General features: G+C 40.3%; 1 protein-coding gene across 11 annotated transcripts in view; it reads left to right on the top strand.

Annotated features, from left to right (window-relative positions):
- Positions 1 to 1341: 1341 nt before the first annotated feature.
- Positions 1342 to 17433, top strand: part of SYNE1 (spectrin repeat containing nuclear envelope protein 1) — a 289839-nt gene continuing 273747 nt past the window's right edge. For 5 of the 11 annotated variants that reach the window (XM_050973196.1, XM_050973198.1, XM_050973200.1 and 2 more), the window contains exons 1-2: positions 1345 to 1504; positions 10200 to 10465. In XM_050973196.1, the coding sequence (XP_050829153.1) occupies positions 10402 to 10465 (64 nt within the window). In that variant the 5' untranslated portion in view covers positions 1345 to 1504; positions 10200 to 10401. Of the gene's footprint in view, positions 1505 to 1964; positions 2024 to 10199; positions 10466 to 17433 lie in introns of those variants that run through there. The other 6 variants (XM_050973201.1, XM_050973203.1, XM_050973207.1 and 3 more) reach the window with 4 other exon arrangements.

Consider the following 17433-nt stretch of genomic DNA (forward strand, 5'->3'; position numbering starts at 1 on the left):
GGTAAGGCAGAGAAGAAGGACAAAGAGGTAAGAAAAACTGGATGAGAAATCAGTTCCCCTCCTGCACACCCTCCCACCACCCCAGAACAACCCCCCGCTCCCCCCAACCAACCAAACAAAAAATCCCACAACCCTACAAAAGGAGAAAAATTTCAGGCCCAATATGCCTGGTTACACCCATTGTCAGAAAGAGGTAATTTTTGTGGATGGCTGGAGGTGACCTAGATATGTATATCCCAGTTTCATGTGAATTCTTGCTGTAGCTCCTGCTATGTCTGCTTCTTCCACACAGGACCCTGGCTCCAAGTGTGCAATCCATAACTGCAAAGTGTTGGGATAGGTGCCATAATTGTAAGTGTTCCTATCACGAGGGTAGCACCAATGTTACTATGACTGGTGCTAAAGGACAGGGTGATGCTGAGTAATCTCTGCTGCCTAACTCAGATTTTATCCATCCACTCAGTAAACACCCTGCATGCTAATGTTGTAGAATCACTGCAGCACTGCCAGAAACGATGAAAACTAAGAGGTTTATTGGCACTGCTTCTCCCAACTTCTCCATTTCAGCTCCAAATGAGTGGGGTTTTTTTCCCAATGACACAGACCAGAGATGATCCATCTCTTAAGCAGAAAAATATCCTTCTGTCTCTCGCATGAAGCTAGCCTTAATGGCATCAATTAAAATGAAGCAGGGAAAAAGCAAAATTAAGTAATAGGGATTGTGCAATGTCTTTGGAAGAGGCAGAATCGTGTTTTATGCTGGGGGCACAAGCACTGTTGCATGGTTAGCGTGGTCTGAGCTAGAAAGTGGCAGACCGTCTTGCCAGCTCCTTTGAATATTTCTGTCCTGCTGCTGTTATGTAAGAGCTGCTGTCCCAGTTTGCTTGTGCAGCTCTCTGCCTTATGCGTGATGATGCTCTGGAGCCTACGCCAAAGGTAATGCCCTACAGCACGCTCTACATTGCAGCGATAATAATAATAATAATAATAATAGTAATATAACTAGTATAGTAATTAGCAGCGACAGCTCGATACAGTCGTTCTCAGGAGTATTTCGGCTACTCGCCAGAACGCACTTCGGGGGTGAGCACGGTGTCTTGTCCTACGGCTCCCCGGCACAGCAGTCAACGCAGCCGCCCCCGGACAAGCTGCCCCGGCTTTGCCGCTGCTGCTGCAGCCGCGGCGGGGCGGGGCGGGGCGCGGCCCCCCCGCGATGCGCGCAAGGACAGCGGGCACCGGGGCACGGGCTGCAGCCCGCGGGCGGCGGGGCCGCGCACCGACAAGCGCCGCGAAGGTACGGCACACGCAGCCCGGCACACGCAGCCCGGCACCCCCGGCACACGCACCGCGGCACACGCACCGCGCTCCCGCCCTCTCCCCACCCCCGCACCTGCTTCCTCGCCGCGGGCCGGCGGGGCGGGGCGGCGCGGCGTGTTGTGCTCGGTAACCAGGCAGCTGCGCCGGGCGCTCCGAGGCGCGGAGCAGCGCGGTGCGCAGGGCTGAGGTAAGGAGCGGCGGCGCGGGGCCGGGGGCTCCCCGGGCTGGGGGGGTTCGGCGGGGCCGCCGCTTCGGTGAGCCCGCGAGTGGCTGGAGCGCGGCCGGGAAGAAGGGGGTCCCTACGGGGCAGCCTCTGCTGGCTGCCCCCCGGCCGCCTCCTGCCCCCCTATGCAGAACTTGGGGTGAATCCGAAACTCCTTGCCGTGGTTGCCGGAGTTTGGCCGTGGTCCGGGGTGGGTTTGAGGTTTTGCCCTTTCGGAGCGGACGAACCCGGCGGAGGGCTGTGGTGGTTCTCCTCCTGAAGTGCACGTACGTGTGTGTTGCAGAGATAGCCAGTTTTATGCTCAGTCACACACTGCAGGCCAAAACGTAGTTAACCAAAGGAAATGTGACCATTGATGGGCGCTCCCGGGAAGCCAGTTTTAGCCTGGGCTGCACGCAGTGATGGTGCAAAAAGGACAAGTGCACCACGACCGAGATGCGTAGAGCTCATATGTTCCCTGGCTTGTCTGGTAACTCCTCGGAGGTAAGACCTACTGAAATACTCACCGACAAGGTTGTTACTAGGATTTTGACAACCATATTCATGCTGAGGAGAAGTGCTTGTAAGGACTATTAGTAACCTGCTACAAAAGACCATAGATTGGAATTTGATGAGGAAATACTTATGTAAATCATCTGTGTGATGGTGAGAGAAACTCCAGCGCGTCTGGCTGTGAGGGATTTATACCTATGTGGCTTGTCGGGAAATAGTATGTGGTGTTTCTGGCTGACTGCCAGAGCTCTTCTAGTGCAGAGCCTGTTGAACTACTCCTAACAGGCACACGCTTTCCTGTAGTAGTACTAGTGATGGACTGTCTGCTCCCCGTGATCTCTGATAAATACTTTTGTGATTCTTGCGTGCACTCCAACATTAAACAGATCCCAAGCTGTAAATGCTGATGGGCTATGTTAATATGTTGCCACCAGACAGGAAAAAAACACGGTGGGTGCTATGTCATTTTGTTTGGTAAACAGAAAGGCTTTTTTGTTTGTTATAGTAAATGTTTGTTGTGTGCTGAATGACATGAAAAAAATAATTTCTAAGGTACAGTGTTAAAATATTGGAGTTCCTTCTTTTCTGCTGAGAGTCAGGCATTGTTATTTGCAATGTTTCACACTGATGTTTTGCTCTGAGAAAGGAGCTCTCCAGAATGAGCATGGTGCTGCGTGTTGCAATGATTAAATTCTCATCTTTGCAAACCCTGTTAGATGTGAATGCAGAAGGAATAATCCCTACACTTCCCACCTGTTCCTTTAATTCCTATTCATAGTGTCTGCTTTGGTTTGTTTGTTTTATATTACCTTCAGAAATAATATATGTCAATGGAAATTCCATGTTGCTGAGTATAAAATACCAGTGCTGACATAGTTTACAGGTGAATTCAAATATGTTTGAGATTTTTAAAATTTTATTTTATTTTTACTTTAGGCTATTGTAATTAGTTTCAGTAATGATTTGGACTGCTGTAATTACTACAGACACAAGAAACTGGTAATAACTATATGCCTTCATGCACTATTACTTTCTCTTTATAAAATATGAGAGTCCTCAATAATGTTTTTTGGGGACCTTAAGAACTTCACATGAGCCATGCAGAGTTACACAGCCTGTCAGCAAGCACACTGCTCAAAGAAACTAACTTTGATACTGGATCAGAGTGGGCAGAGGTGCACAGGGAAAGAAGAGCAGCACTCTGCTAAACCCGGGGACAGAGTGAGAGTTCCTGGCAATGAAGAGGATCTTCCTGGGTGAGGCACTGGACAAAGCATGAACCTTTCAAGGCCAGCACAGTGAGAGTGATTGCTGGGGGTCTGCAGAGTTTGGTCCCAAGAGGAATGTACATACACTCACCCTTCAGACAAGACACCACATTAACCCACCTCGGTTATGCTGTGTTAGAGGAAGTCAGTTATGGCTCAATTTTTTTCTTATCAACTAGTGGCAGTAGTTATTGAGAAAGTACATATATCAAACATAAACAATTGTTTTTATACTTAGTCCTTACCATAGCTAGAGACAAAGCTTTAGAGTTCTTGTGTCTCCTTAGAGGTCATAAAACTAACAGCAGTGGTGTACATGTGAAGTGAACGGACTTTTGGCTTTGTTTCACCCAAAGGCACAATTTAAAGGGAAAACCAGAGGGGTTTCTGCTTTTGCATTCATTTGGCAGTTGTCTGCCACTTGCTTATAAGTTATACATATAGCAAAGTTTCTTGCTTGGGAGATGTGCAGGAATAGCAAAGAACTGACGCTTACTTGCTTATCTCAAACTTGGTTTGACCCACCCTTTCCTGAGATGCTTCAGTGTTTTCTATTTTAGTGGTCCTTTTTATTTTTCCTCCCACAGATGTTCCTCTGCAGTAGTCTTGTGCTATAGGTCATGTTATGCCACAGAACTCCTAGGTGCCATCAGTGTTAAACCAGAAAAATCAGAACAATTCTCCTACCATTAACTGGCTTACACTTCAGATGTGAACTTCACTCTGTCCTATTTGCTTGTGTATTGTGACCTCTGATCTTAATCTCACCCTGTCTTTGTCTGCGCAGATAGTAAGCTCTTTTAGGCAAGGATTATATCCTGTGTTTGAGAAGGTAATGAGCTACTGATCCCAGTCTCCTGCTATTACCAACAGCTATATGACTGTAATATATTCCTGCACAATTTCAATAACAGGATTACTAAATTTTAGTTTAGGCTGTCTTTAACTTTTTGTCTCAATAAGTCTGAATGACCTTTCTTTGCATTGAAAAATGTGTGTTCTGCCAATTTTCCTAAAAAAAGCAAGTCTCAGCCTTTTGTTTTCTCCTAGAACAGTTTGCATTTTCTGTTCAAATGGAATTACAGCTTTCAAGACAAGAATCACACCATTGGATTTTCATCCATCTTACAAAAATACTAATAAAAAGTAGATAGCAAAATGCTCACTTGCTGAAATGTAAATACATACAGAGCTGTGTACATGAGTAGGATCCTACAAATATTTTTTAAATACTGGAGTACAGTGGTAGGTAAAACATAGAAGATTGTGTGCCATATATGCCATAGATTTAAATGTCGGATGTGCAAATTATTAACTTGCAAATTATTAATTGCTGTTGAAAGACTTTCCCGCTTCTGTGGAATGAAAAACTTTTGTTCAACTCCAAAATATGCTTGAGGATACCTAGATGAAGCAAAATAATCTGGAGTTCCAGAAAGGATCTAAATATCTCTCTCTCTGCTGCCCCACTTCCCCAAGAAAAACAAATTTCAATGCCTCCAGGTAGTTGCTGCACATTAAGTCAGTGTGAGGTTGGATGGTCAGTGAGAAAGAACATTGTGTTTCAGTGTTCCTGTTTCAATGCATTTTTTTTGTCAGTAGAGAAAGGAAGCACAGATTGACGATGTTGGTATTCAACCATCAAAAACACCTTTCAGAGCCAAAATTGCATTTTCCATGATCTTATGTGGTGCACAGTTATGTCCCATTGCCTTTGGGAAAGTTCCAGTATCCACTGATACACTTCTGCTGCACTGGGTTTAAGCGAGCAACTGCAAACTTGCAGTTCAGCTGTCAGAAAAAATTACCAAAGGGACTCCTCTGTTGGCCTGGATTTTGGAAGATCAGTGAATAGATACTGCATTTTCTCTGAGGAAAATATAAGAACCCTATTGGATCACTTTAACCCACTTCTTCATCCTAGCTCTGAATTTTATATATCCAGTAGGCATCTAGTGCAACTTGACAGATGTATTCAAATAAATTTGCAAATGGATTCTCAATATGTAATCTACTGGTTATCAATATCCTGGAATGAATTTTATTGAGTTTTTCCACTTTTAACTTTGAGTTTATTTAAGAGGTGCTGCTTCCATTTGTTGTCTAGCCTTTGTCCATCAGAAATATCTTCAGTGGAAAAATCGGTATAATACTAATTGAAGCAAATTAATCTTGCCTTGATCTTATTTTCTATTTTCTTTTTACTTATCTTTTGCTTGCTGTCTTTATTTCTCAGATGGTCTTTTAGCATGTCTCTCTTCAAGCCTGTGTTCAGCACACACTATGGCAGTGCTCTTCACTTTTCATGCTCTGTTTCTGCCCACTTATTTCTGAGTGATGGCTTTCCCAATTACATCTGGAGCAGTTTTATTCTGTTCTGAACCGGTGTAAAGCTGCTAGACTTTGGATTTAAAGAGAGCCCCAGCCTGCTTCACAGGGGAGGCACTGTGCTTTTCAGTCTAATTGACCTCTCTGCTGATCTCCCTTTTATTTATTTTTTAGGCACTGTGTTTCTAGATCATCTCCTGACCTGCTCAAATGCTTTGGATTATTCTTGTAATATTTTGGACAATGTCAATCATTTCCTTAGTTGGAGCTATTTTCTATTGATTAGCATTTTCTTCCCACTAACACCCAACCTAAACCAGCTGTTTTTCTGACAATTTGCTGTTTAAAAATGCAGTTATAACCTCCAGAAAATTCTGGTTCCTATCTTTCTGTGAGTCATTTATTCCTGACTGGCTCACTGCTGTCTCACAGAATAGCATCTGTTCCAGCAGTGTCTATCAACCTGGCAGCATTTCCAAGACCTCTTCTGTTTCAGAAACAGAATCTGTGGATCAAAGTGGACTTCTAGCACTACAGCAGTAAACCAGGCTTGGAAATTATTTTCCTGGATCTTTTTTTCTTTATCACTTTTGTGCAACTCTTGCTTATCAGGGAAGTCTGCCTCTTTGTTAGTATATAATGGCACCCCAGCACCTTATTTCAGTTGCTCCTGAGATTCTGTTCAGTTCATATGCTATAGTTATTTGAGTTACTCCACTGGATTTCTTATATCTGTGTAACATTTGATCTGTAAATGTCTTCTAGCTGCAGGACTTCCTTGAATTTATTGCTCTGTTTATTGTCCTCTCAAATATCTCTTTTTGAAATGTCCCAGATTAGAAACATCCTTTCACTGCCCGCCCCTGTCTATTTCTTGCTCTCTTCAATATCTTTGTTTATTATTTGTTTATCCTTGTTTATCTGGAGTTTCTTTATCTACTCTGGTGCTATAATGGGAGTTTATAGAATTTTAAAACAGTATTTCCAAGTACAGCCATATATTCACATCAGTAGCTTCTTCTCCTGGCTGCTATATGTGGCATCAACCTGGTGTGCTGGGAATCACAGAATGGTTAAGATTGGAAGGAACCACTGGTGGGTTCATCTGGAATCTGCAATTTGAAGTATACAGTCAGAGAATTGTTTACCTCTTCTTGGTCAGATTTATCTTCAGCCCTTGTTGCTCGTTGCATATGTTATCTGCACCTAGCGGATATCTCTTTGTTTTTCTGGAGCCACACTGCTGACAGGCAAGTCTGCTTGCCTTTAATATGTTTTGCAAACTTTAAAAGATAAATTGCAATCGGGTCTTGCCAATGGTATTCTGGTTTTTCCAATAAAAGGAAAATATCTTTTCTAATTCAAAGTGCTCCTGAGTACAATGAGAAAAAGAGGATTAAACAGGGGACCCAGAAAAGTTAACCCACAATAGATGTGGCATTTTTCTTATTTCTTCCATAGCACAGATATCTCACTTTTCTGGCATTTTAAGAGAGGAAAAAAATATTCCAGAGAATTGTAAACTGCAATTTAATAAATCCTAATGGCTCTTTTATGAGAGAAGTTCAAGTTTACTCTTTTCATCTAAATCCAGAATACTGGGATATTAATATAAGAAAATGGTGTCAGTGTGACTTAATCCATTAAATCCAGAAAAGTGGCAAATGTAATAAAAGATTTACCTAATTTATATGCAAACCCTGTGTGTTGATTCCGTGTATGTTCAGATCAAAAAAAAAAAAAAAAAAGAATAATTCATAATATTGAATAATCACTTGTTGAATGCTGAAATAGGAATAGCTCAAGCTCATATTCAGGGGTAGCTTCAGGTTTATTTCAGGTGAAGGCTTATAAGATTTAAGCCATGCACTTTATTAAAAACCTGTGTATTTTGAAAACATATCTATCTGAAGACACATCTTTGTGTCTAACGCACAAATTTAAAAGTAATTCCATTTATTAAAAATTATTAGCAAATATGCAAATAATTAAGATTTTAATGCTTAAAATATGAAAAAGGTAATCTTTCAGCAGGAAAAGTATTTTGTTAATGGCTTTAGGTATTTGTAAAAGCCATGAAAAATTCCCATTGTACATTACATTGAATATGTGACTGTCCACATAGGATTTTTTGTTCTGTGAAACTTTAGGTATTGCCTGAAGAGAGGTGAGAAGGGTGCATGAAGCTTTGTTTCTCCTGTTCTGCTGGTGTTTTGCTGTGTTCTGAGCTGTGGTTTTCTGCCTGTGGAGGTGACTAGGCACACAAGAATCTTTCCTTCCCACCTGTACTAACTTAGTGTCACCTTTAAATGAGTTCATTCCCACTGCTTGCAAAGGAGCTTTTGAATGAGGAGCCATATTTAGAAGCTCACGTTCTTCTTATGCAGCATATAATTTAATATCAGCTAAATAAATTATTAATTGCAAGTCTGCCATTTATTGTGCACAGTGACTCAGCCTGCTGTATGAGTATATTGAACATACATCTTCATAACACTTTTCCAGACTCTTTTAACTTGGACTTGGATCAGCATGTTCCACAGCTTCTGTAAATCTGTTCTTGTACAGCTGATTTATGCCAGCTCTGTCACAGTGTGAGTGAAACTGGTGTTCGATATTGTTACTGCTGTTAGCCAAAAGCCCAATCATATGAGGCATTTTTAATAACCCTTATCCCTGCCCATAAATTAGTCTAGCAGCTTGCTACCAGAAGTGGCTGTACCCAGCTTTCAGTATTGCTCAAAATGTTAGCAGCGCCACTGCTGCGGAAACAAGGCTACTTGTAACCCACTGTGTTACAAATATTCTGGTTTGGATGAGGTTAGGAAAGCTGATGTTTCATTTAAATATTGCAGAGGAAGCAAAGTTCACCAAGCTGTCATGTGTGAGCACAGGCAGCAGAAATCCTCCTCCTCCTGCTCCCCATCCACTCAGTCAGGTGCTATTGGGTGTGCTGCTGCTGGTGCTCCCTGCAGGGATTTAGCAACGCCAGGGGACCGTCAGCCCCAGCCAGTGTTGTGGCTGAAAGGCGCGTTGGTGGCACCTTCTCATGCCTGGCTGACACAAGCATGAGGCTCCTGCCAGGGTGCCTCTCCACGCTTGGGTGGCTGATAGGCAGAGCCCCTGTGCACCCCAAGAAGTGTGTGGGGCAAAGCCTGGAAGGTGGGAAAGGCTGTGGAGGGGAGAAGGCTCTTAAAGGAAAGAGCAGATACACATGTGTCTGCACATATATGAGCATCCAGGTGTCATGTAAAGTCTAGACATATGTGAAAATAGCAGCAGTGTGTGTTAGTACCACGGGGGCCATGGCATGCAAGAGAACGGCCCAGAGACAGGGGTGGACTTTGCAATCTGCTCTGCCCTGTGGCCCATCAGAAGTGTGCTTCCCTGAGCTCCACTGATCTAAAGCCAGCTTGGGACTGCTGATCTGAGCAGCATTTAGGTATCTAAAATACAAGGTAAGCATACAATAAAAAACATCAATAAGAGGGAAAGCAGGATGTGCCTTAGGTCAGGCATGGTTTGAAGGTTAGGAAAGGAAATGTTGAAATATCATTTCCTCTGGCTGCCCTTACATGTTGACACAGCTCCTTTGGGACAGTTCATCGTGCCTGAAGCTGTGCAGCTCAAAGGCTTGTCTGATAATGGAGGACTCTATTCTCTGCCAGACCTTGGGGCCAGGGAGAGAGGAAAGTGCATAACACAAATGAACCCACTCACATTTGTGATATTGATCAGCTGCATATCATCTTGAATTTGGGGTGCACACAGAGTATATGGTATGAATCCAATTTTTCTTGGTGTCTATACATTTCTTATCAGGGAAATCACTGCCTACATATACAACATGCTCTTGTTCCTCAGAAGATAAGAGGTTAGTGATAGCATTATCTGAAGAATCTAATTAGATCAGTTTTAGACCAGATTTATAGCCACATAGGTTTTTATTATAGATGCAGAAGTGTAGCAGTGTTCATGTAGCAATTCTAGTTCACAGCTTTTGATGTTAAATGACACAAAAGATAGCATCATTATACAAAAAAAAAAAAAATATAAATACAACTTTATTTAATAATGAAGTATATTAATCTCAATATTTCAGAATAGACAGCATTGTCAAGTGGAGTTAGGAGTTATCTTGATCAATGAGTTTCTGTTACATGCTCCTTCCTACAGTGGTGAAATAGAATGAGAGTTGCACAGTTTTTGGATTTTTAAAAGTGGTTTTATGTTTCTTTTAAGCTTAATAGCCTCTATATTAAAAAGTATTACTGTAATACTTTTAATAAGTATAACATTATTATTGTTTCTAAAACAATATCCACAAGCATCTTCAGAAAGCATTGATGTCTGGTGCATTGCCAGTTGTGTTTAATGATTTGTTTTTGCAGCTTCACTCTACTTGATGATTGCCAAGCAAGCTTTCAGCATTAATTATGTCTTTGGTTGGGGTGTACACTACTGCCAAAACATAAACCCTATACCTGTTAAGATAGCTATTAAAACTCAGACTCCTTAGTTTATCAGAGCTGGTAAAATTTTCCTCTAAACTTTGGTACTTTCTTTCTCAGGTGTTGAGGTTGTTGACCATTGCCTTGCCCCAGCCCTATGGGGGCCAGCGTTGGACTGGAGGTGTCTGACTGGCCCAGGGATGCTCTGCCACGGCTGAGGGTTCAACGCTAAAAGGAAACTCTCCAAGATCCTCATCTCACTCAGCTCCACAGCTTGGAGGGAGAATTCTGCTAGGGGAAGTGGACTCGCTGCAAAGAGATCATGGCCTCATCCCGACTGGTGGCAAGAACTAGAGACATTGCCAATGTCATGCAACGCCTTCAAGGTAAGGGACTGACTTGGGCTGGTGCTCTCTGCCCCGCCCTTGTAAATGGAAGTTCCTATTTTCTGCTATACCCAACACTCAGGACAATATCTCTGAAGTTTAGTAACTTTTCTACATTTATCTAGTGGAACGTGCTTCTAGTATATCCAAAGGGCTGTGATTCTATGTCTCCTTTGGCATAGCATAAGCACTGGTGCTTCAAAGCAGTTGACATGAACATGGCTCCATGGGACAGTACACTGAATTGAAGCTTATGAGACTTTGGTTTTGGTTCTGTTTCTCCCAGGTTATCTGATGTGGGTATCAGTTTTCTCATAGAAAAGAGAATAGAACTGATATTCATCCTTTTCTCACCTACAAAGTCATCTGGTAGATATTTTATACTGATAAAGTAATATTTATTAGTTTAGCAATGAGAACTGTGATTTATTATATCGTTAAGCATTGAAGAGTTCATAGCTCAGTGAGCTTATGAGTCCTCAAGTTGATGACCTTTTAGATAACATATCACATCACAGAAGGTCTTTGCAATATTCTTTGAGTATTCATAATGGTTTTATGTTCCTGTAATATAGCATTACTAAATAAATTGGTTGTGTTTTCTTAGAAGTTATACATCTAACTGCTGCTGCTAAAAGCTTGAATTTGTATTTTTTTTATTCAAATAATGATATTGACTAAAAACAAATTGTCAGTGCTGCTGTAGATTTCACTCCTATTAAGTTTTAAACTTGATCATAAATCCCTGGCCTTCTTCCCTCTACAGACTACAACAAAAGCTTGCATGCACAGAACCTTTGATACCCCCTTCTGCACCCTCCAAATCTGGAAGCCTAATCTCCTCCTGGCTTTTCATTCCATTTATTGTTTTTCAGTTCAGGAGATCTGAACTTACCTTCCAGCCACCAGCTACTGCTAGTACCAATGATTTCCATGTAGCCTCAGTAGATAAATGGAAGTGTTTGTTCTATTTAGACCTGCTACAGCACTTCATCGATTCCAACATGGTTCTGCTTGATTTTCTTCAGCCTTTTGTACATTTATCTATTCCCATTCTGTTTTTATGTCTGCTAATTCTTAAGCCATGACGTTGGATAATGGCTGTTCAAAGTGCCAACAAACATAGGGTGAGGAAATATTTCATGCTCTGAGGATTTATGGTTTAAGCATTAGACTAAGACACTCCAGGTAGATTTGAATGAGATTGCAAGGGCACAGTGAGGCAGCCTTGCCCAGAGAGCAGGCAGGGGTCTTAGGGCACAGTATGTATATACCACAGGATACTATACATTTGTATTAACTCATGTTCTTAGTAAGTATTCCAGAAAAAAAAAATACTGAGAGACTTGTAGCAATGAAATAATTATGAAACTGTGAAATGAAATAATTATGAAACTGTGAGACCTTCTGAGGAATATGAAAAAATGCATGAGAGAAATGTACTCAAAGGTTATGGAGACATATTGCAAAGGAAAGCATCAGGGAGCTGAGCTCTGTTCAGGGAGGATTATCCAGGCTGGTACTCTGAAGCAATGTATAAGGAGGATGCTACAGAAGGCATTTACAGAGCAGGGGGGCCATTAATTATCAGACTGTTATGTGCTAACTTTCTGAACATCTGTAAAGCTGTTGCTGACAAAATGGCTGTTCTGGTAATTTGCATTTTGGGTTTTTTTTATACTTTTTCTTCATTTTTATATATTTGGCTCTGCTGAAATCTGATACATAGTTCAGTCTGCTATAATGTTTTTATATTATTTTATTTTTGGAAATTAAGAAAAAACAGTTACATGAATTCTGAAGTGAAGACATTTGTAAAGAAAACATATGAACGAAATGGAAATTTGGCATTGCGTGTTAATATCAAGTTGTACCTGTAACTGGATTATTTGCTTCTCAAATAGCTGATGAAATCAGCTCAGCTTGATATTGATGGGATCTGAGTTTTGCTGCAGATGCACTATTTCAATAAATCACCTGTGCCAAAGCTAGAGTGCTTGGAGCCTAAATCTTTTTTTAGTCTGTAGTTCTGCATTATGGATGAGCAGGCAGTCTGCACTGCGACTACCTAAGCCCTTGTGTATTGAGGTTGCTCCACCTTTCAGAAATTACAGTCAGCTGAAATTGGAGTAGATGAGCATAGGAGCACAGAGATATTTCTTGGTGTGTTTGTGTGGCAGCCCAGAGCCAGTGCAAAGCCGGGTGCACAGCTCAAGGTGAGAGAGGAACTGACAGCATTCCAGGTGTAACAGGAATGGCACTGGTTTGGGGGATCCTCAGTCAGTGCAGAGCAGCAGTTGTGCTTTACACCTGTTTTTGTACCTGGCTGTACGCTGAGGCAGGAGAGTTCTTCTTGTGTGATACTGTTTAGACAGTGCTGCAAGATGTCAGTGGAAATTCATCAGAATTGAGAGGTAAAGCAAGCTGTGCTCCCTCCTCCACATTGTTCTTAAATTTGCCTCACGGGTTTCCAGTGAGTGCTTGTGGTGGGAGAGCGTAGGAAATACCAGAAAAATGCCACTCTTCACTGGGATTCTCAACACCAGTTCTGAAATATCTGCTATGCACACTTTTAGTGAACACAACTATATATGATCTCCTAAAATCTGTCTGTGTTGGTTGGGGTTTTTTGTTTGTTTATTTGGGTTTTTAAATATAAATATTTCCAGTCACTTCCCTTTGGTAATTATGATACTTGCAATACACTCTGTACATATAGAGAGTTTTTGAATGACATTGTGTATCATTGTCTCAGAAATTCACCTGGGACAAACAGCCAAGACAAACTTGCTAGTTCTAGGTTTTGTACGGTACCTTATGCTTCCTAGTTGTTCATATTATAAAAGCACCCATAAAACCTGGGCAGGACTGGTGTACATCATCAATATGAGTTACATTCCTGGGACTGGGTTTTGGATTACTCTGGGAATTAAAGCCAGTTGGCACAAAAGCACTGCTTCTTAGCCTACAGGAAGTGCAAGTTCATTGGCATTGTAACTGTACACTAAAGATTCTTAAAGCATCTTTGACAGCCACAAATATCAAACCAAAGAGTGCTGGAGCACAGGCTGGTAAATCTCTTATGAATTTGCAACCTCTGCCATGATGTAATGAAATATTTTCTGTTAGTATGCACTGCTACAGGCAAACTGCAGTCATGTTCATGCAGTTCTGAAAAAAAAAAAAAAACCTGAAAAAAGAAATTTCTCATTTGTCCCATTCCTCAGGACCTTGTTATTCCATTATGCTGACTTGTTCTTACTGGCTTGTAAGGTTATGTTGAACAGTCACTGTAGCATAGTATTACTGCAGGCTTTTATAATTCCCACATTTCCATCCCTCTGTTTTTCTTTATTTCAATATCTTGTTTAGTCTGTGCTGAATGAAGACTTTTGTGAGTATCATTATTGGGTGGTCCATTTAGTCAAACAGGACACTTTTTCCTTTTTCTGTAGTGAATCACCAAAAATTCCATCTGCATTAGAGTCTAAACATATATGCCACCCAAATAAGGTTGCTGTGGTATTACTGGTGTTTTGAGACTCTTATCCATTTTAACTCCACGCAGTAAAACCAGTTCTAGAGTGTACAACAATTTAAACAATATAATGTTACAAGGCAATAATTTTGTTGTCTTAGAAAACCCTCTACAAATGATAGAGAGGCGTACCAAAATCTTTTCAATCTTCATTTCTTCTACATTGCACCACTGTTCTTATTAGGCTCTAAAACTCACTTTAGTTTGTGGGTATTTTGGGGTTTTGTAAAGTCACTTAGAGACACTTCATGAGGTAGGAAAAACTAAGGTGGTAAAGCAAGCAGCATGATCATGCATGAAGACTAACCATGGACAGGAGATATCGTTCTAGTACCGCTCATACACTCCAGAGAAGCTTCAATACAGGCAGGTCAAATTAGCTTCAAGACCAATCCTTATTTAATGTAAAATTACATACAAATGCTATCATCTTCTGTAGTTTTATGCTTCCTTACATTAGCACTGTTCACAGAATGTTGTGGGTTTGTTTTTCTCCTGGATTGTCCTTCGTTTCTTGCCCCCATCCCCTCCGCCTTAAGTTTGCCTCTTCTTTTCCTTCCTTTTTTACAGCCTAGCATTTCTTTTCTATACCAGCAGCCATTAACTAAACAGTATGGGTCTTTCCCTCTCTTTGTTAATGTGTACCTTTGCTGGTGTTTTCCTCTGTTTTTCTCTCTAAGTCAACAGTGCCAAGAGCCACAGTTTAACATTAAGCTAGGGTGATTAACACATACCTTGCTTCACTGCATGAACATTCCAAACTTTCTTTTCACCAGTATTCTTCTTCTTCTTACCTTAGACCTGAACCAGCTGAGAATCGGTTTGTAGAGCCAAGTGAGCTCCTGGGAAAAAGGCAGTGTCTCTCCTTCAGTGCTGTTTCACATTTTATTGTCAGGCAGTGTCTCTCCTTCAGTGCTGTTTACCATTTTATTGTCGGCAAAACCAAAGTGCAAGATTTGTAAACGTCAGCAAAATTGAAAAGGAGTGCTTGATCTGGAAGGGCATGCTGCACATCTTTGCACAATTGGGTTTTATCCCCATATTACAAACACTGCTCTGGTCAAGGTTTCCTTCTATCCACTTTCCTTGTGTATACTGTTTCCATGTAGTCGTGCTGATGCTTTTTCCTTGCAGTCTTTCACTATCTAGACTGTCCCAGTTTGTTTCCTACATCTTTCTTGGATTTTTCTTGAATTACAGAAAATGTAAATTATTAGTCTGTTGGGTGAAAAAATCTTGTATCTAAGGCAATCCATTACTCACTGGCAGTGTGTTTTGACTCTATTGACTGGTATGAACTCTATGATCTGAAGGTCAGCTAAATCTAAATGATGAATTGGGAATCTGAATAACATTGCAGCCCACACGTTGCTTAACAAGATAAAAATCAAGCAGGATTTCAGTCTCTTTTTTTATTATTTTTTTCAGTGTGAGAAAATTTAAGTTAATGGTATTTCAGAGCAAAATCTGAAATACAAGGTTTTTGTGTGAAGGTTAAGACAGCCAAAAAAAACCCCTACCATCTTCTTCTGAAAAGAAGATCATTAAAGGGTAAAAACAGTGTTTTCATCTACTACATGAAAAAAAATGTCTAAGGATAGTCTGCACCTGGAGTTATTCAAGTAAAATAGTAGTTAATATTTGATAATATCATTATTTTTAGAAGTATTTAATTTTGGTTTATGCATATGCAAACAAGTTCAGTTAGAATCCACTTCGGGTTTTTTCTGACCCAGGTATGTGATGGCAATAATCTGATGTACTGCTGGTAAAGAGAAGTTCTGAACTATCTGTAGGTATTGCAAAAACATGGGGAAAAGGATATGATCAAAACATTTCATGAGTAGTACAAATGACTGAAGTATGAACTGAATTTAGGTATCATGTTATATTAGAATATTTTGTCATATAGTTAGACTGTTTTGACATATGGTGCAATAAGTATCTCAGTGGAAAAAAACATATGCTGGCTTTTTTTTTTTTTTTTAAACTGCAGTTAGCTTTCACTTTGTGTTCTCTTCAATAAGAACACAGTCCTGGGGCAGCATGTGAAATGCAGAATGTGTTTTAGGGAGGCATGGTCCTGTATTCTTATTTTTAGATGATTTTTCATCATTATAAATTTCAAGTTCGTGATTTAAAGTAAATTTTTAGAAATTTATTTAAAGTTAATGTCGCCATTACTTTGCTTACATTTTTTCTACTGCTTGACCACAAAACTAACAATGTAAATCAACATATTCCTACTTAACTTTTTTTTTCTTGTTTTCACTTTTAATTATCACAGTAAAGTTTCCCCAGGTTGTTAAAACAATCTGTTCTCCTCTTTCCACTTGGTTAGTCAACCAGAATACAAAGCACTAATAATCACACAGGTGATATAAATTGCGTATATATGTGTGTGTGTGTGTGTGTGTGTGTGTGTGTGTGTGTGTGTGTGTGTGTGTGTGTGTATATGTATTTGCATTTGAGTTGCTTTTTAAGGAAAAAACAACATTTTTTTCCAATTTTCATCTGGGATAAAGTATATATTTAGGGCAGAAAATGGCTGATGTGGTGGTGTCTCACTGAGATTGCTTTCATTTGGATGTGAAGAAACACAATTCAACAATTGAAATTCTTCTCCTATGCTATTATTAAAACAGTGACAAGATTTGTTGCACACAATGTAGGAGGCAAAATGCAAGAGGAAAATCTTCCTGGGACAATTTTATAGATAGTGGTTAAAATGCTGTGTCTTAAATATAGTGGATATCCAAAACATGTCAGGCAAGTTGTGTTTTACATGAACTGTCTTCAGCAGCTCTGTGCTGCTCACTATGATTTGACAAGTTTGTATGTAGGCATCCACACTGCAGCTGTTTAATTTTGGTTTTGATAAAGTGTTATCTTAGGCTCAAAAACTGTTTTCAGTTAAGATTTTGTCTCAAAATAACATCTGCCATATTTTCTACTGGTGTGAAAAGAGATATTTCAGGAAGTCTAAATAGGGACAATTATGTGTCAGTTTTGATGGCTTAGTAAAGATAGAGATTTTGAGAAGGAAAATATTGCAGTGTTTATTTTTGAGAGTGCCCCCTCTATTCTGACAGGCTGCTAGACAGTTATTTTAGTAATAGCTTTGGGTTGGGGGCATCAAGAAGCAGAATAGATTCAAAATATTTTGATGACATATTTTGATGCAGGTTAGACAACTTATCAGTTTTCTGGTTTGTGATTTCCTATTTCTATTATATACACTGCAGGCTCGAAAAATTAAACTTTATTTCCTCAGAGCTGTGCTGTAAAACCTCCCTACAATATATTTTGGTGTGTTATTAAATTTGAACATAGCTTATTGTCATCACCATAAATAATGGTGATGACAATAGCTCCCTTTTGAACAACAACATTTGTTCTTTTTTCATACTAGAAGAACCGAAAAATGCAG

This window comes from Serinus canaria, chromosome 3 (assembly GCF_022539315.1).
Source record: "Serinus canaria isolate serCan28SL12 chromosome 3, serCan2020, whole genome shotgun sequence".
Taxonomy (NCBI): Eukaryota; Metazoa; Chordata; class Aves; order Passeriformes; family Fringillidae; genus Serinus; species Serinus canaria.